At 30.8% G+C, this 21,988-nt stretch overlaps 1 protein-coding gene across 1 annotated transcript in view; it reads right to left on the reverse strand.

Annotated features, from left to right (window-relative positions):
* Nucleotides 1-5,668: 5,668 nt before the first annotated feature.
* Nucleotides 5,669-21,988, reverse strand: part of LOC114341626 (uncharacterized) — a 29,347-nt gene continuing 13,027 nt past the window's right edge. Inside the window, exons 2-4 of the mRNA XM_050643834.1 lie at nt 16,981-17,316; nt 11,596-11,956; nt 5,669-6,054 (exon numbers count right to left, since the gene is read on the reverse strand). Of these exons, the coding sequence (XP_050499791.1) occupies nt 5,991-6,054; nt 11,596-11,956; nt 16,981-17,316 (761 nt within the window). The 3' untranslated portion in view covers nt 5,669-5,990. The remainder of the gene's footprint in view (nt 6,055-11,595; nt 11,957-16,980; nt 17,317-21,988) is intronic.

The raw sequence follows: 21,988 nt of genomic DNA on the forward strand, positions 1-21,988 counted from the left end.
TAGACTAACAACATCTGAGAAAACTACAGAATATAGAAAGTCTGTTCAACAGTTACTCATATACCTAGAACCATACAAAGTGGAATAATACCTTCAAGCTGACCTGCAAGGAGACTGTTATTTTTATGTTAAGTGTAGGTTGTTTCAGAAACCCTTATAAATTGTATTTTACACCATTCTCCCTACTGATATTTTTATTTTTGTATAAACTTGTGAATCCTGAGAATAAAGCTTTTTTCTATTCTATTCAATTTATATAAAATTAATTGCAGAAATATCACTTAAACTTTATAGGGCTCGGCAGTTATGTATTGCATTTAGTTAAAGGCTGGATTAAAGCATAGATAATACTTAATAAACTAGTGACTCATTTAATTAACGATTATTTAAGATAAGTAAACATATTATTTTTGTGCAAGTAAAGGAAGATCTTATTTCGAAAAACAAAATTATTTTAATAAACAATTAGGGCATTTTATACACATTCAAAATATTTCCCTAATAACACACGGACGTCCAGTGAAAGTCCTTCACATATGTCCCTCCAACGTCCATTTTAGTATGAACAACTTTATATTTTGATCCAAATGTGGTGCTGCCAAACATACACCTAACGTCCTGAGGGGACGTTTACTGGGTGTCATTTGGACCTTCATCAGACGGCATAGTTTGGTCCAAAATGTCGCGCTAATAAACGTCTCCCGAGCTTCCTGAGAGGATGTCCACAATATAATTGGACCTTCATTGGACATCCAAGCAATACGTCTAGTAGACTTACTTCTATTAAGAATGTATTTTGGGAATAAAAATAAATTTTCAAAGGAACTTTTATTACATATTACATTAATACATTAGGTAATTAATTGATATGTAGGTATTTATTACTAACAAATGAGACAAAATCACTGTCAAAATTATATAAGAATTCAGCATTAAAATATATACAATATATTTATAAAATTAGAAATACATAAATGATTCGGTCATTGCGAAAACAATACATGTTACAATGTGTAAATTTTTCAGGAAACGTAAAAATCTTTTCATTAGTTGGATATTCCTAGATAATACTATATTTTATATAAGTATTATGGGTTATGAATGAATCTTTCTAAAAGGCAAAAAAAGTTTAAATATTTATATGTTTAAATGTAAATTTCATGGCGTCAAAAAGCATCGTCATTTTACCCAAAATATGGACTAAGATTGTTTTCGCAATGACTGATTCAAATACAATAAATAAATTCCTAAGGCAATTGATACATAACCTAAACAATTATGAGGTAACTGATTTGCATGCATAGTGGTCAGACCATATCATACCTGTATTAGAACCATAATTAGTTCTGCGATAAGGAACAGAGAAAAGTGAATTGTGGCACAGTGAACGGAAAGAAATATAACAAATTAGCTGAAGCATTTCAGAAGATTGGATTATCTCATTTACAAGCTTAAAAATAAATATGAAGTCAAAGTTAACTCTTCTGACAAGAAGATAATCTAGATTCAATAAATTGATCATACCAGAATAAGAATATGGCTTACACAATTTAAAAGAACAGTACATCAGAAATCTAAACAAATTAGATATTCTATATGTATCAGGACCTTTATTGGCATTAAGACACTGTAAACATGATATAATGTCACAAATTTTAATAGTTAAGTGTGAATATCACTATCACTGTGAGTGATATTGGGACTATGACTGCTCTGGTCTGGACAGGAAAAAGAAGCATTATGGACACTGCTGAAGAAATTCGCAAAAGCATCAACAATTGATTGTGGCTCACTAAAAACAGAATCATTAACATTGAGTGTGGATAAAATGAATTAAGACTTATACTCTCAACTGAAATTATTTTCGTCTTAGAAGTTCATATATATCCAATGCACATTGATGGTGGCACTATGTGGCTCACATGAAAACCATCCGCAAATAAAGTGTTAAACTTCATATAACATGGAATATTAAAATTATTTCTCTTACAATTAACCACATTCTAAACAGATTTTATATCGTAATTCAGTGATTCCTTAGTATTTTCTATATATAACATGTAGCAGTCCGTACTTTTTTACTTACATAAAGATCATAAGCTACAAAATTCATCATAATCGCTAACACAACATAATTCTTCTTCAATAATTCCATCAGGACTACCAAGGAGTCTCGAATCTGTTAGCCATAAATTAAGACTATAATTTTGTCTTAGGTGCTCCATGGGCCTATGCATATTTTCTATAGATTCTGCCCAATGAATGGTTTTTATATACCTAATCAACATTGTATTCACCTGCAAAGAAAAAAAATCTTTTGAGGTTTATGTACAACAATTATCAAAATCTCATTGAAAAACAGAAGCAGAATAATAATTCGACCCCTGCATAGAGTGACGTTGTAACTAACATTTTTGGCGATTTTTATTTACAGTGTTCTTCTGGTACAACTTTTTATGCTCTATCTGCCAATATTATCAGTGTGGTTATTGTTTTAAATTGAGTTAGGTGAGCTAACTAAATGACCATCAAGGATTATAATCCAAGTATAAAAGTTTCCTGTTGTCCTGTAGTTTAGTTGAATTATAATCGTTGATGGTCATTCCATCTCCTAACTCAATTTATAACAGTTATAACTGCATTTATAAGAAAAAATCCGAATGGTGTAATACCATAAATGTAAAAAATATTTGACTTATTTGTAGAACAACACAGTAACTGCAGTTGTTACAATTTTATTCGCCACGTAACTGTTGTTACAACTTTATTCGCTACTAAGTTCTGATAATTTTGTGCAGGTAGGTACTACATATGTGTCAGATAAGATCATCGTAAGTGCCCTTACAAGATTATTCTATGCACTTTATATTTATATCAAAAGCTGTAACTGCCATAATGCAAAAACCTATCCTCTTATTCTGAAAGAGTTTAACATTTGTATAATTACTTCTTACACTGAAAAAATGTTACATGAAATTAAAAAAATCAAAGAAATTGCTATCTTTTTTTCTGAAGAATATCATAAATGCTGGTTACCAAGGGTATTCATTGCAGGGGTCGAATTATCAGAACAACTTCTAGGATTTTTATTCTTGTTTCTCATTTACTAAGTACTGTAATACACATATTTTAACTCACCTACAACAAGGCTTTTTAACAAACTATGTGGAGACCTGTTTCCTTTGCATATGAGACGATTTGTCCAAAAGTAGGTACTTGCTGTTAGATTTAACTTTTTTCAAGATACCACTTTTAATGTGTAACCTGTCTATTAGTAGCTTCAGCGATGTCCCGTATTATTCGTCATCCATTTGATGCTATCCTATTAATCCTATCAGTAGACACTAAAAAACTCCATGGAATTTAATATTTCTTCAGTCACTGGGAAGTTATGACCTATCACAATCACAGCTTTTATTCTTCATATTGGCTAATATTTCCCCCCTAATGCCCATTAAGTAAATCAGAGTCAAATATCATCAATTTTTTACATGTTTCTTTAGTATAAACGTGTAGACTGTTCTGGTTCTACAGTGCGTCCATAAAGTAACGCATAAATTCATTATTTCGTAAACCGGCGACTTTAAAGAAAAATATCGAAATAGGTCGATTTTTATTTTTAATTTCCGATTTTTTGGCATATACATCATACTAGTGACGTCGTCCATCTGGGCTTGATGACGTAATAGTTGATTTTTTTAAATGAGAATAGGGGTCATGTGATAGCTCATTTGAACGGGTATTCAATTCTCTATTCCCTAATATAAACATTAACATAAGTCCACGAGGAAAAATTTCCTGTAGTTGGCTGTATACCATTACAAAAACATAAAATCCTTTATAAAAGGTATATTTATTAAAATCCCTATACAGGGCTACATCAAAGACAGAACTAGTTTTCAATCGGTTGACCGATCATCATCAGTGCAATCTTAGAATCTACATGCAAGCCACCAAAGTAAAAATAACAGGGTAAAAACCCTTTACAATTGATCCGTCATCGGAACATATGACTAAGATGTGAATTATAACATGGATGATTAAGATATCCAATGTTTTTCGCCCGAGGTATCAATGAGCTCTATCTGACAAGTTCACATCATGACTTGCTTCCATACAGTCATGATGTGAACTTGTCAGATAGAGCTCATTGATACTTCGGGCGAAAAACATTGGATATCTTAATCATCCATGTTATAATTCACATCTTAGTCATATGTTCCGATGACGGATCAATTGTAAAGGGTTTTTACCCTGTTATTTTTACTTTGGTGGCTTGCATGTAGATTCTAAGATTGCACTGATGATGATCGGTCAACCGATTGAAAACTAGTTCTGTCTTTGATGTAGCCCTGTATAGGGATTTTAATAAATATACCTTTTATAAAGGATTTTATGATTAACATAAGTATTTATACAAGGTGTTCAAAAACACATTTTTTTAATTAAAATAATTGAAACAAAAAGAAGAATGTATGTAATTTATCTAATTCAAAACACGTTTTAATGTTGTCAGAAAACAGGAAAAAAATTTATTTGCCAAATAAATATTGTTTTTTGCTTAAATTCAATGTTAAAGCTGCCACCCACCTGCCTCTTGCCAGTTTGAACATTTCGTTCAAGCGAAAATCAATGTTTATTTGTCAAATAATTTTTTTCTGTTTACTGACAGTAGCAAAACGCATTTTGAATTAAATAAATTACATACATTCTTCTTTTTGTCTCGATTATTTTAATTAAAAAATATTTTTTTGACCACCCTGTATAAATAATTATATTAATGTTTACATTAGTGAATAGAGAATTGAATACCATTTCAAATGAGCTATCACATGACCCCTATTCTCATTTAAAAAAATCATCGATTAGGTCATCAGGCCCAGATGGATGACGTCACTACTATGATATATATGGCAAAAAATGAGAAATTAAAAATAAAAATCGACCTGTTTTGGGAGTTTTCTTTAAAGTCGCCGGTTTACGAAATAATGAATTTATGCGTTACTTTATGGACGCACTGTATATATTATATTGTAGAATGAATATTATGTATAAATAAACACTAAAAATAAAAATTTATTTGTTTTCCAAGCTAGGCTGTCATCTGTCAATAATAGCCAATTCTGCAAATTTATAAGTGGTCTAGTCCGATTAAGGAATTAAGCTTAAAAACGAATAATTTCACCTGAGTATGTGAAATGTCAAGTATATGAGTTGGGGCTCTCGATGAAGTGACTGTATACGAGTTGGAGCGTATAGGACATGCGCGTGACGTTTGACAAGTTCAAGGTTTTAGGTGAATTGGACGGCGCCCTCTGAAACCAAATCTCAATATTTTGTTTTTAGTTTATTTTTATTAGGGTTTGTGGGTACAAAGGAACTAGTTCGCTAAAGATTATTATTTCGGTGAACGAGAAGTCGTGAATGCAATTATAGATTCCCTTGTCGATTAATTCATCACTCTGTTCTGCTTTATATTTACATCTTAAAAAGCGCAGAGGATAATAATCCGAATTTTGAGTTTCCGGCTTTTTTGACTTAAAATACAGGGTGTTTCATTAAAAAAACATATCTGTGATGCAGTAATGTTAGAAGACTAAAAATGATTTATGTATTAGATGTATTATGTATAAAGATGTATTAATACTAAAAAATAAAAATGCAGGTACTAGCATATAACTTTTATTAATTTAAATTGCTTTTTAAGTTTAACATGAAAAAAATATATTGCTATGCAAAAATCAACTATACGATGTCCTCTTCACTTCACCATCACCAAATTTTCATACCGAAATATACAGAGTTGTAGGTACATATAAGATGATGGAATAGAGTGAACTAACATTTCCTTCTGTATCTTCCCAAGAGTATATTGGATTAGTAAAAAAATGCACTGATGAACCAAGTTCTGAACAGACTCGACTCTCATGATTAGTTTAAGCTAATAAACTTCCTCTTATCTTTACTATGGCTGTTCTAAAATAATGCATTTATTTTTCCCCCAATTGTTCGGCTCGTTTAGACGCACATTCTATAGCATCTATAAAAGCTGCCCTAAAACAAAAGAATGAAAATGAAATAGAAGTTTTAACTTTAACCCTCCGGCGGGCGCGCTATCCGTCCTTTATACCGCCTTTTTTACTAATTTCAAGATTTCGTACAATATTATGAGTTACTTCCACTTATCCATCTCGCTATTCTCAAATGACTATATTAGGTAACTTATGACACACATACGCCTCGATAGCCCCTATAGGGCTACAGACATAGAAACAAAACGTTTTCGCTCTGTAACAAGAGCATCATCAGTATTACAAGAACATGGTGACACACCCAAAAATATAAAGGTTGAAACCTTTTAAAAATAGACTTAAAGTTTCATATAAATACAGGGTGAGGCAAATAAAGGGCCTATTAGAAATATCTCGAGAACTAAAGGCAACAGAATCATGAAAATTGGAATAAAGGGGTTTTGAAGGATGATCTATTAAATGAAAATATTTTCATCTCTTTTTATAACTTCGTTTTTTTTAATGGGACACCCTGTATATTTTTACATTTTTGGATTCTCTTCTTTCTTAAAATATGAGGTTTTATAATATTATACAGGGTATTTTAAAAGATAATTACGTTTTTTTTATTAATTTCGTAGCAAAATTAACACCCTGTAGAATTGTAGTAGTTTGACATCTAAAACTCTACTTTTCGTTCAAATGATTTTTAATATACTCTACTATTGTTAAGAATCATCAGTATAGCTAAATTTTTAATTTTAGTATACATGGTTGGTCGAAGCTCGGAATGAGTATTTTCTGAGTTTTCTTAAATGGAACACCCTGTATTTTAGTATTGTAATGAAATGATATTTTATGGTACTTTTTTATTTCTTAATCATTCCCTATACCTAACTGCTTTAATTTGTGCTTAATTGTTAATCGCACCAACAATCTTAACTACGTAGGTATTTTGATAGCTACACCATTATTAGTAATTTTAAGGACCAGCCTGGATTAATATGTATTTATTTCTAAAAAATCATTTGGGATTGAGTATTTTTACGGCCAACCTAATAAAATTTTACGTATTTTTTGTTGCAATTAATGTTTAGCTTGAATCACCAATAACTCACAAATTAAAGCAGTTAGGTATAGGGAATGCTTAATAAATAAAAAAGTACTATAAAATATCATTTCACTACAATACAAAAATACAGGGTGTTCCATTTAAGAAAACTCAGGAAATACTCATTCCGAGTTTTGACCAACCCTGTATACTAAAATTAAAAATTTAGCTATACTAATGATTCTTAACAATAGTAAAGTATCTTAGAAATCATTTGAACGTAAGTAAAGTTTTAGATGTCAAACTACTACAATTCTATAGGGTGTTAATTTTGCTACGAAATTAATGAAAAAACGTAATTATCTTTTAAAATACCCTGTATAATATTACAAGACCTCATATTTTAAGAAAGAAGACATCGAAGAGAATCCAAAAATGTAAAAATATACAGGGTGTCCCATTAAAAAAAAACGAAGTTATAAGCAACTTCCGGTATAACCGGAAGTTGCAAAGAGATGAAAATATTTTCATTTAATAGATCATCCTTCAAAACCCCTTTATTCCAATTTTCATGATTCTGTTGCCTTTAGTTCTCGAGATATTTCTAATAGGCCAGTTATCTGCCTCACCCTATATAAACATCGTAAAATACAAATGATGGATAAAATTGTGGACTCCCACACGTGGTAAGTGGGTTAATGAATTAGGTCATTATCTTATACAACTAGGTTGCCTGTTGTTATAAGAGGTGACAGGTGAGTTGCCTGTCTTATAACATAATGACCTAATTAATTAACCCACTTATTACGTGTTTGAGTCATATGTTGCCCTAAAGCCACATCCATAGGAATTTTATCAATCCTTTGGATTTTACGATGTTTATATTTATATGAGACTTTTAGTCTATTTTTAAAAGGTTTCAACCTTTGTATTTTTGGGTGGCTCACCATGTTCTTGTAACACTGATGATGCTCTTGTTACAGAGCGAAAACGTTTTGTTTCTATGTTTGTAGCCCTATAGGGGCTTTTTAAACTAATATACCTTTTACCAGGATAAAATTATGTTGTTCTGAAGCTATTTTCTTGTGGCATTTTTACAATTTTAACTATTTGTAATGGGAAATAAGCCACAATATTATTAAAAAATGATTTTTATTAACGTTTCGACGCCCAAATCGGATGCCGTTGTCAAAATACAAAGTACTACGAACATAAACAAAAATGTTGTTGCTTAGTAAAAAAAATTCTTCTAATGATTTATTTAATTTGACTCATTTATATCGGCAATTCAGATACATATGATACATTTTAAAGTAGAAGACTTTAAAATGATATTGCCAATATTTATGAGTTGCGTTCCTGGGACGACTTTACTGAAAGATAGTTCATTCGATTACATGAAATCAACCCCAACTCAAGAATATCCGTCACAAAAAAATCATAGCATGTGATCTGTCTTTAAAAAGACAACCACATGCAACGGTGACATTAAAATTCTCGCGTTAGAGATCTTATACGCTGTGAGCTCGTACGTAGAGGGGATATTTATAAATTCGTGAGCGCCAGTAGTGACAAGTATGTAAACGTTTACCGGAAATTTGACATAAATGTCAAAGTGATTAATTTTAAATTAAAATTAAAAACATTAATTATAAAAAATATTAGTTGATCAAAGCTGTGGTTTATATTTTTACCTTAAATATACTTACGTTTTAAATACTGAATTTGCGTTTTTTAATGTTTTGTAATATGTAATTATAAATTAATCTTGGCGCCATCTACATGATAATTGTGAAAGTATCCGAAGTAAGAAATTAATATTTCATCAATATAACGTCAAAATGATTAACAAAATCTTAAAAAAATCTATTACAATTTAATTACTTTTTAGCGTTGTAAATATTAAGCGATAACAATTAAATAATAAATTTAAAAATCACCGGTGAAAGTTGAATTATTAACCGCTAGGAGCGACACCAGCGAAGCTCAGAGCGTATAGTAAATCACGAGGGAAAACCAGGAAAAACCTCGTGATACTATCCCGACATCGTAAATATTTGGTCTTACATTTAATTTATTCTCAAAATTAATACCAAACTCTGACTTTACTATAATTTTGTTTAAATTATAAATAATATCAGTAATACATGGATATATAAGTAATACTAAAATATAAACTATGTACTAACTCGACTATACCTCGTCCAATTTACTTACCGTTGCACGTTATCCGCGCCATTGCCTGTGACACGATACCAACACGAAATATCTAGGCGGTAGGTGTGTTCCCCCTTAGAATCATTTTGATTCTAAAAAAGAACACACCCACCGCCTAAATATTTCGTGTTGGTATCGTGTCACAGGCTATGGCGCGGATGACGTGCAACGGTAAGTAAATTGGACGAGGTATATTGACTTACTAATTGAGGCATTTTCTTTCTATTTACTATTGACACTGAAAGAGGAAGTCAATAGAAAGAAAATACCACAATTAGTAAGTCAATAGTCGAGTTAGTACATATTTTATATTTTAGTATTACTTATATATCCATGTATTATTGATATTATTTATAATTTAAACAAAATTATAGTAAAGTCAGAGTTTGGTATTAATTTTGAGAGTAAATTAAATGTAACACCAAATATTTACGATGTCGGGATAGTATCACGAGGTTTTTCCTGGTTTTCCCTCGTGATTTACTATGAGATCTCTAACGCGAGAATTTTAATGTCACCGTTGCATGTGGTTGTCTTTTTAAAGACAGATCACATGCTATGATTTTTTTGTGACGGATATTCTTGAGTTGGGGTTGATTTCATGTAATCGAATGAACTATCTTTCAGTAAAGTCGTCCCAGGAACGCAACTCATAAATATTGGCAATATAATTTTAAAGCCTTCTACTTTCAAATGTATCATATGTATCTGAATTGCCGATATAAATGAGTCAAATTAAATAAATTATTAGAAGAATTTTTTTACTAAGCAACAACATTTTTGTTTATGTTAGTAGTATTTTGTATTTTCGAAAACGTTAATAAAAATCATTTTTTAATAATATTGTGGCTTATTTCCCATTATAAATAGTTAAAAATGATAAAATTATTTTATTAAATTTTACATTTAAAAATAGTTTTTCGCTCTCCTGAGAAATTTGACTTTTTGCAGTTACGTCATTCTTATTCCGGACCGGCGATGATAGTTGTCAGTACGACGCTCAAGTAATAGGTGTTAAATTGTCGGCATTGCCGTAGCGCGTGACCAGACATCTCGTAAAGCGACAATTCGTAACCGGACAAGTGGTAACGGCGACAGTTCGTAACAGTGACACTTCGTAACGGCGACTGTTCGTAACTATAAAAATTCGTAACAGACAATTCGTAACGTCAAAATAGAATTATTCTGTTTATTTTTGTTAACGTGGAAACTAAATAACTGTTATTACAGTTATAATTGAAATTATGTTAATCAATTTAACGAATCAGTACCGGGATAAACCAGTGGCGGCTGGTAGGGTAAAATTTTGGGTAGGCCACGCCAGCAAATTACAAATAGCTATGCATAATACATAATATGCAAATAAAAATTTATTTTTATGTAGGTATGAAAATACTTAGAAGGTAACTGTAACAGATTTACATTTGATTATATTTTTAAAACTAAATAAAATTATGAACTAAAATATAGGTACAAATAGTTTACATATTTTATTATTTATAGAGCAGGTTTATTCTTTTCTTTTTGGTTTGTACAAATTTGTCAGTTACAATTCGATAATTATGTTACAAGTGGCAACGAGGCTTGACGGGCCTATACACCATGCATAACATGGCAATATAAAAATCATTCTCCGGCAAGCTGCTTAACTTCAAACGCTTTTTGTACGGAGATCTTATGTGAGCGGGGTCGGCCAGCTCCGAGCGGGCCTATTAATGGTATTTAAAATGCCTGAATACAATTCGATGCTTTCTGTGATAATATATAACAAGGTTGTCTTAACGGACGCTGATGTATTTAGTGATTTAGTACATTTAAAAGTTATTTACATGCTTTAACATAATTTTTAAATATTTATCTGTTTCAATTTTAAAGCTCTTAAAATTATTGGGTAGGCCCGGCCTATCCTGCCTACCCCCAAAAGCTGCCACTGGGATAAACATGTTTAACACATTTTATATTTCGCCACCATATAGCCCATATCAAATTTAAATCCGATTATACCATTTATATGATACTTTAACTTTTAAACATCGCATTCGGAAAAGAATTCCTATTTCTGTGACACTGGGGGTAGCACAAAAACTTTCAGTTCACACGATAATTTCAAAATATGCAATATTTTTGTCCATGAGTGTATAATAAAAGTTTGTCCTGGATCCAAAGGATCAGCAAAAAAAAATCTAGACTAAATTCGAAATAGGAGAATTTGATTAATTTAAACGTTTTTCTGCTTGCGGCATAGCCACGCGCCCGCTCTTGTGATTTTTAGGCTTGTGAGGGTTAAACAGTGTTCTGTATTGAGCTTGTGCTTACCTCATTCCTCCCTTTTCTAAAGCATGCACTCCTTGTATAGTCGTCCCTCCCGGGGAACACACCTCATCTTTTAGTTGTCCTGTGTGCTTCCCAGCATCCCGTGCCATTTTTGCAGCCCCCAAAGTCATCTGAGCTGCTAATCCAGTAGCTAGATCCCTAGGAACGCCCATTTTTACAGCTCCATCAGCCAAAGCTTCTATAGCCATGTATATAAAAGCCGGTCCACTAGCAGTTAATGCTCCAGCAGCATTTAAGAGATTCTCTGGTACTTGTTTACAAGTTCCTGTAGCAGACAGAAGTTTATCGACTAGTTTCACATCATTTTCGGTGGCGAGAGAACCTGGACTAAATAAGGAACAACCTAAAAGTGAATTTTGTTTGTTAACACAGCTATACAGAAACAAAATAATTGTTAAATATATAAAAAACAGATGATTTTAAATATCTGAGAGATTTTAAATAGCAAAACTATATGTGGATTTCTGTTCTTTATTACAAACATGTATACTCTGGGCTAATTAGCAAAATTCATGGAAAAGTTATTTACCAGCAATTTTATTGCTGGAATCGAATTATAAGATCCTATATATTAATAATATAGTTATGCAAAGTCCGCAGATAGTGTGCTACTTTTTTTATAAACAAAATGGCGCCGACAAATCATATTTTTTTCAATTATTTCTCTATAACTCCGAAGATTTTAACTTTACAACAAAAACACCCAAACAAAAATTCACCGCAATTAAATTCTGCATAGAGATAAGTTTTTCACGATTTGCTCCGACGAAAATTTTCCTCGGAAAATGCGGGTTTTCCTAACAAAAACTCTAATTTTCAAATAAAGTTTTAGGTAAGTAATTATTAATCAATAATTAAATAACTTGGTGACATCAAAGCTTTCTTGGTATAGATTGTAATTCCAGAAGCCGGTGAAAATTAAACGAATATTTTAGCAACAATTCAATTGTTAATAAACAATTTACGATCGCAATAATAACCAAAATAATCATGATACATTGATCAAACTTTTAAAGATTATAAAGATGAGATGCTTATTTAATATTTTATCGGCAAAATATAAATTTTTCTTTTTTTTTGCGTAATCTTTAAATTTTGAAAAAGAAATAGTTATAATACGCTGGTCTAATTAGTAAAGTACAAAGAAAGGTTATTTACCAGCAATTTTATTACTGGAATCGAATTATAAGATCCTATATATTATTAATATAGGTATGCAAAGTCCGCAGATAGTGTGCTACTTTTTTTATAAACAAAATGGCGCCGACAAATCGTATTTTTTTCAATTATTGCTCTATAACTCCGAAAATTTTAACTTTACACCAAAAACACTCAAATAAAAATTCACCCCAATTTAATTCTACATAGAATCATGTTTTTTCCGATTTGCTCCGACGAAAATTTTCCTCGAAAAATGTGGGTTTTCCCAACAAAATCTCGAATTTTCAAATAAATTTTTTGGGCCAATAATTATTTATCGATAATTATATAGCTTGGTGAAATAAAAACTTTCTTGGTATAGATTATAAATTCAGAAGCCGGTGAAAATGAAACGAATATTTTAGCAACAATTCAATTGTTAATTAAAAATTTACAGTCGCAATAACAACCAAAATAATCATGAGACATTGATCAAACTTAGAAAGATTATAAAGGTGTGATGCCTATTTAATATTTTGTCGACAAAATATAAATTTTTCATTTTTTGCATAATCTTTAAATGTTTATAAAAAAAATTGTTATAAAAAAATTAACATTTCTCAGAAATTGTTTATTATATTCTAATTTTACAAAATACTTAAAATGCGTATTTCATAGGTCTTGAAAATGAATGCTTTAAAAAATTTTTCCAACCATTTGCAAAAAAGTTATGAAACAGCAAAGTAAATATACGAAATCTCCGTTATTTATATTTTGTTTTAATTGTTTCAAAGCTTAAAAGTGAGTCTATGGTACAATCTAATTACTCACAAAGAATGCCAAAAATTAGTGCAATGGTTATATTTTAATCAAAGATTAAAAATACTTTTTTTTGTAATTTTTAGCGCAAAAGTAGGCCTGATACAGAGTCGGAGCTAAAATGTTCACTCGAAGCGACTGACACGCAGCATATATTATTTATAAAAGTGTACGTCTCGCGCGGCCGGTCGTCGCTCCGAGTGAAAATTTCAGTTACAGTGCTGTATTATTCTACTTTCGCGCGTGTAAATTACAAAAAAATATATTTATAATCTTTAATTAAAATATAATCATTCAATTGATAATCGATATTTTTTTGTAAATAATTAGCTTGTACATTATACTCACTTCTACGCTTTGAAAGAATTAAAAAAATATATAAACACCGTAGTAATCGTACATTTATTTTGCTGTTTCATAACTTTTTTGTAAATGGTTGCAAAAAAGTTTTAAAGCATTCATTTTCAAGATATTTGAAATGCGCATTTTAGCTATTTTTTAAAATTACAATATAATAAAAACTTTCTGAGAAACGTTAATTTGTTTATAACTATTTTTTTTTAACATTTAAAGATTATGCAAAAAAATATAAAAAATCTATTTTGTCGACAAAATGTTAAAAAGGCATCTCATGTTTATAAGATTTCAAAGTTTGATCAGTGTATCATAATTATTTTGGTTATTATTGCGACCGTAAATTATTAATTAACAATTGAATTGTTGCTAAAATATTCGTTTAATTTGCATCATCTTCTGGAACTATAATCTAAACTAAGAAGGCTTTTAAGTCACCAAATTATTTAAATATTGGTAGATAATTACTTATCTAAAAGTTTATTTGAAAATTAAAGATTTTGTTGGGAAAACCCGCATTTTCCGAGGAAAATTTTCATCGGAGCAGATGGGGAAAAACACGTCTCTATGCAGAATTTAATCACGGTGAATTTTTATTTGAGATTTTTTGTTGTAAAATTAAAATCTTCGGAGTTATAGAGCAATAATTGAAAAAAATACGATTTTCGGGCGCCATTTTGTTTATAAAAAAAGTAGCACACTATCTGAGGACTTTGCATACCTATATTATTAATATATAGGATCTTATAATTCGATTCCAGCAATAAAATTGCTGGTAAATAACTTTTCCCAAAAATGGCCTTTTCTCCGATAATCAGCCCAGACTAGTAATAAAGAACAACATGAAAGAGACCCCCAAGAATTGGAAGTGGATATTCCATTCCAAAAGAATAAAAGTGTTCGACTTAATTTTTTTTTATTTTACTTGAGAAATTCGCAAAGTACATACTTTAGTGGCAAAGAAAAAGAAGTACACATTTTAACACAGATGGGCAAAAGAGAAAATATTTGTTCAACATTTAAAATATTTTTAATGAAAATAGGTACCAACTTTAAAAAAGCTTTTACGATTAGATAACAAAAATGTACAAAGTTATTCCAACATAAGTCCATTAGATTTTAGCCACAATAGACCTCTTATGTCAAGTGGAATGGTGGTTAAAGTGGGAAATACACCATTCAATTCAGTTGAACAATGTGGATGATTCAACCATGTATTTGGAAAATGAACCATGTATTTTGCAATTCAATAAAAGCGTTCAACAAAATCAATGTTAAAAGGAGTTGAGACAATTTCTACTTTCGTTCAACTTCGTTGAACAACGGGGGTCATTCATCCACATTGACGCGTCTATACAAGTTTGTCAATTTTATAAAACAATCATAGGATGTTAATGCCAGAAGTAACACCATACGAACTTAAAAAGACACTTTCAGAAATGAAAAATAATAAATCCCCTGGCGATGACGGAGTAGTGATCGAGGCAATCAAACAAGGTGAAAATAAAATTATCCAGGTTTTGTTTTCACCGAATGCATTTACCAAGGGAAAACCCCTTCTCAATGGATCAATGCAGTCATTGTTTTATTGCACATTGCACAAGAAAGGTGACATAACAGATCTAAAAAACTACCGTCATATCAATCTGCTATCACACATATATAAACTTTTCACAAAAATTATCAAAAAAAGACTGGAGGCTAAGTTAGACTTCTATCAGCCTAGAGAACAAGCTGGGTTTAGATCCGGATATGGCAGTAACGACCACTTACTGGTAATAAAAAACTTGATAGAGAAGTCGGCGGAATACAACAAACCATTGGCACTGAGATTCGTGGGCTACGAGAAAGCTTTCGATACCATAAACCAGCAGAAAATGTTGGAAGCATTGACAGAATGCCGAATAGACCATCGCTACACAAACATGATAAAATATATCTACCACAATGCAACGGCTAACGTAAGACTCTCTGATCAACGAACTAATAAATTCAGTACGGCAAGGAGACACCATCCCACCAAAGCTGGTCACAACCCTTTTAGAACACACTTTTAAGAAGGCAGATCTGAACGAATATGGTATCAATATAAATGGAGAGAAGCTCAGTCATTTGAGATTCGCAGATGACATCGTTCTTATAGCCGATCGTATGGATGATGCAATAATAATGTTGAACAAGTTATATCACGCTTCCTTAGAGGCCGGACTAAAGATTAATATCAGCAAGACCCAAATAATGAATAATCTGGTGCTAAATCGTAATATTGTTATTGATGGAATGGATATTGAGCAGATTGCATCTTATAAGTACTTGGGACATTAAATTCGGTTGGGAAGAGATACCAGACGTGTGAGCTCCCACGTCGCATAGGATTAGCCTGGGCAGCGTTTAGTAAACTGAGCTATGTATTTAAATCGGACTTACCCATGTGCCTGAAAAGGAAAATCTTTGACCAGTGTGTGTTGCCTGTACTCACTTATGGGGCTGAAACATTAACACTTACAAAAAAGGTAGTGAACAAGATTCGCATAACTCAGAGGGCTATGGAGAGCCAGATGTTGGGTGTCTCCCTGAGGGACCGAATCCCAAACGAAAAAATACGTCGTAGAACAAAAACAACGGACGCCGTCGAAAGAATCGCGTCGCTCAAGTAGGACACGTCGCCAGATTGTCAGACAACCGATGGACAAAACGTATTGTCGAGTGGAGGCCACGAGAAGAAGAACTACGGAGCAGAGGACGACCACCAACCAGATGGGCTGACGATTTGAAGTGTATTGTCGGCAACTGGATGCAAGCCGCACAAAACAGAGAAAGATGGAAAGAGCTGAGGGAGACCTATGTCAAGCAGAGGACGAGTACGGGTTGATGATGATGATGATAAATCATAGGATTAACTAACTACAATTATTATTTTAAACAAAACTCAAACTTAAGTACATACAAATTTCTTAACTACTCTGAACGACCTGATAAACAATATTTCTCCATTCACTTCTGTTTTACTTATTATAATATACAAATAATACCTTTATTAATAAGAATACAAACCTTCCCCCACTGTCATGGGTGTATTTGGCATAATTCTAACAATTCTCCCCTGTAGAAAGCTCCCATTAAGCGGTGATTCCAACTGTTTTAAAGAGATACCAGCCATAACTGAGAGAAACAACTTTGATACCACTGAGCTATCACTATTATAAAATTCATTGTATATCTGGTCTACAGCAATTTCAAACATATGTGGTTTTACACAAATGAATACCACATCTGCTTCCTTCACCATCCTACTATTATCTTGGAATACTTGGCAACCTTTTTCTCTCCACCAAGATAAGTTTTCAAGGCGGGGACCAGACACATAGACTTGCTGATAAGAAACTAGTCCTAAAAGAATTAAAAAAATTTTCAAACGAATTTTTGATGTACATATTTGAAATAGACCAGGACTAATCTGTAAAAAACGTGTACTTTTGGATGTGAGAGGTAGCATTCGGATTTTTGCAGATAAAGTTAGGTGACACCTTCAGTAATAATAATTGACTTATGCTCCTTCTCAAATATGCCCGGAACATTAATAAAAAAATTAAAATATTTAAAAATTTCGAAAAACATCGATTTTTTTCTGCTTTCTTTGCTTATAACTTTAAAACGGTTCGTTTTGGAACAAAGTCGTAGAGAAACAAAATAAAGATAATTGAATTTTGTATGATATACGACTGGTCAAAAATGTCTTAAGGTATTACCTTTTCTGCAATATAGCAGTAAATACAAAATAAGGGGACAAAATACGCCTATTGTTATTCAATGTTTCTTAACCACTTTGGTGGCACTTAGAACCTTAGTAATTCGCTTAGAAAATTCTTATAACTTACTTAAATGGTCTACCAAATTTCATTAAAATCGACCTAATAGATTTTGCATAATAAATTTGCAATGTAAATGTTTTCAAAAAAGTTCAAATTTTTTAAAATCTTTCTGAACAAAAAGTAGACCATTTAGAAGTTGGCTAATTTTTAAAACCTTTTTATATACTTGACTTGGTTGGTGTCACGGACTCCGCAAATTTTGTAATCCATTTTAAAAATAGTTCTAGGCTGTCTAGACACCTGAAATTTTCAGGATAGCTTAGAACTAGCTAACAATGCAATATTTAACTGCTATTATACAGGGTGATTAATTATTAGTGTGGTGAAGCTCCGTAGATCCGTTGTAATGTATAGCGATAAAACTTAATAACAAAAATTGTAGCGAACTTTGAGCTTCACATGACAAAATTAGTTAGAATGTTACAGGGTGTTCGATAACATAGTGGCAGACCAAATTTATGTTTTTTTTAAATGGAACACCCTATATTTTATTATATATTCGATATCTTCGTAACTTTTCGATTACAAAAATATAAAGGTTTGGTATGTTATACGGGGTATTTATAAAGTTATAACCAATTTTATATGAAAATCGTAACAAGTTTAACTACGTGTATAAATAAAAGCAAGCACAAGGTCAATGGTTTATTGACGTCATAATTTTTTATTTATTGTCAAAATTTTCGTAAATGTTTGTTTTGCTAATTTTCTTTATATTGAATACAGGGTGAGTCAAAACGCAAGTACATTATTTTCTCAGTAATTTTAAATAGAACACCCTGTATTTTATATCATTAGCGAAAAGTACCATTACCATACTATAATTTTTGTATAACATTCCCTATGTGTAAATTTATTAGTTTTAGAGATAGTTTCATTTTTCAGCGCAAAATTATTAATAATTACGGGTCTAAATCTTTTCAAATTTTAAGTAAGCCATGACTGAATAATTGTCTAAAACTTACAATTTACGATTACTGATTATCAATCTGTTATCAAAGTTGGCTACAATTTTTGTTATTAACTTTTATTACTATCTATTACTTATCTTATAACGGATCTACAAAGCTTTACTGACCAATCACACTGTATGGATAAATCGATTTTTTTTAATTTCAAACTATTTTAAAAATGTGACTAATGTAATTATATTTTAAAGTACGTTAATAAATCTATATCTACAAATTGATGATGCCTCAGTAGCATTAGACTGCAGATCGAGAGGTCACCAGTTGGAACCCGGCTGTTGCGTATCTTTTTTTAATTGTTTTAATATAGTATATTATTCAACGAGCATGTAATGATGGCTATTACTCACGATGATGAAGTTTGCGACACGAGCCGTAGGCGAGTGTCGTAATTCATCAGAGTGAGTAATAACCATTAGATGCGAGTAGAATACTATACTTTTTCTACGACCTTTTTTTATTTTAATTAGTAAAAAATTTAATTGTCAACTACTCGAGATTTAAATTATAATAATTTACAAAAATACCTAAATGCTATTTACCCCTAGTACGTGGCTGAATAATTGGTTGCCTACTATTACTAAATTCTTATTTATTTTAAAAATACAACTAGAAATAGTCAATATATGTTCTATTCGTTTCCGAAAAATTATAAGCTTAAATTTGTACCTACTGTCAGTGAATCTAATAAATAGGAAATGACTGTTGTTGGTGGACGTAATTCATATATATAGTTATAATGTATATTTACATTTATAATATAATAATATAACTATACATAATATGTTATACCATATTTAACACAATATAACTTGAAAAACAAACAAAATATTAGTTATAAATTCCAATTAACATAAACAAAATTCGCTAATGTCACTGTCACTAAATTAAATGATGAACGTCAAAATTTTTAGTAAAGATATACCTAAACGTAAAAAATATACTGACATTGTTACAGTTAAAATTCTTTTAAAAAATTTTCGAAGTTAATTATTGGTATCAATTACAATAATTATTGTATTAAATAAACAAGTTTAAGTAATTTTATTTGCAGTTTATATAGGATGAATTTTAAAAGTGGCATGCGCCATTTGAATCTAACTTCAGCCCGTGAGTAATGACCCGTGAGTAATAAATTATTACTCACGGGTACAGTAATGGGTGTTATTATCTATGAAAAAATAGCGAATAATGAGCATGTTATTAAACGGTCGTAGAAAAAATAATTAAAACTTTATATACTTAAAATTATATATACCATTTTAAACAACAGTGGTATTTTAAAAAATACTATTTAATACTAGTGTAATTTTTGGAATCATAATTATAAATAACAGTTAATACACCTACTAAAAATTCATATTTTATAAGTTAATTATTCTTTCCAAATATGTTGTGTCCTACATATTATGTACATGTACAATAACAAAACCGTGATATTATAAAAAGTACTTTTTCTACTCTATGTCATATTATGTATAAGTTTTTAGTTTGTAAAAAGTGTCATTATAGATAGCAGTGCGTGAAGGATTTAAAGTGTGCGTGAAGTAACAATGTATTTTAAATGGGATTTACTTTTTCGCACTGTTTTTAACTTTCGCGTTGTCATGGAGACAATCCTTAACTTTCGCGTTTTCATGGTGATGACAATATGAGCAATGAATTACAACAACAGTTTTGACAGTTTTGTGGTTTGAAAGTAGTTAGAATTTTTAAATGTCAAAGTTCTAAAAATTGTAGAATAGAAATGAATTCCAGTGACGAAGAGTTACAGCTTTTTTATTTGTTTATCGTAGATAAAATATTGTATGAAATTGTGCGTGAAGTACTTTTTGCGAACTTACGCGATTTATAATCTAAACTCTACTTACGCGATTCTAAAAATCGCATACTTCACGAACTGTTTCATAAATAACTATTTTTAATTAGAGTGTAATTTTTGGAATTTTAGGCATTTTATCGTTAAATTATTTTATATTCTTTCCTATAAATAATAAAAAGGTTTTATTATAAAAAAGTTCTTTTTTATAAAAGTGTAATTATTTTACATATAAAGAGGTGCTTTATCTATCTAATACACTTTACAGAATTAAAATCAGATTATTTAAGGGGCCCCAGCAATGTTTTAAAATTATAAACAATTTTTTGGCTTATAAACAAATAGCTTTATTTAATAATAAAAAAAATAATTTTTAGCAATGCAAATAATTAAAACCGGTATAATTTGACTTAAACTTTCAAATGCTGTCAGCAGAATTGCTATTTTATTTTTTAATCAAAAGTTATTCTCGCTCAAAAAATTGCAATTTTTCGATTCTTTGAAAGTTCCACCGCGTTTATCTCGAAAACTATGCATCCTACGAAAAAACTTATAAGAACATTTTTTGCTTAGAATTACCCAAGAAATACAAAAAAATGTTTTATTTTGCGAAAAAAAAAAGGAGCCCGTAGCACCCCCTCCTGGACACAGCACTAATATGTTTATAAGCCAAAAAATTGTTTATAACTTTAAAACATTGCTGAGGCTGCTTAAATAATCCGATTTCAATTCTGTAAAGTGCATTAGATAGGTGCGCCTTTATAAGTAAAAAATTGACAAATCTTTGTATGTTTTAGTTTTTGCTGTGCGAGATTTTAAAAATTTTTAATTTTTTAAAAAAAGTTTAGATTGCAAAATTATTATGCAAAATCTAGTAAGTCAATTTTAATGAAATTTGGTGGACGGTTTTAGCACATTACAAACATTTTCTAAGCGAATTAGGAAGGTTCCAAGTGTAACCTAAGTGATGGAAAAACATTGAATAAGGACAGGCTTGTTTTGCCCCCTTATTTTATATTTATTGCTATTTTGCAGCAAGGGTGTTAAATTAAGACATTTTTAACCAATCGTATCTGATAAAAAATTTAATTATCTTTGTTTTATTCCTATACGACTTTGTTCCAAAATGAATAGTTTTAAAGTTATAAGCAAAGAAAGTAGAAAAAAAAACGAAATCTTTAAATATTTTATTTTCAACGAAATCATTTCGTTTATAAATTTGTAAAAGTGTGTGTGTTATTGCGTTGCCGCTCCTGCAATACTCAGATCAGATTTTTCGATGGATTCTTATGTAGTTTTTCCTTCTGAATCCAAATCTGAAAACGGCATTTCGATATTTCTAACTGTCTTCGAGAGAATCGACTTCAAAATCTAAAATGTGAAGTCACAATCGTTTTATTTTC

The sequence above is a fragment of the Diabrotica virgifera genome, chromosome 2 (assembly GCF_917563875.1).
Source record: "Diabrotica virgifera virgifera chromosome 2, PGI_DIABVI_V3a".
NCBI lineage: Eukaryota > Metazoa > Arthropoda > Insecta > Coleoptera > Chrysomelidae > Diabrotica > Diabrotica virgifera.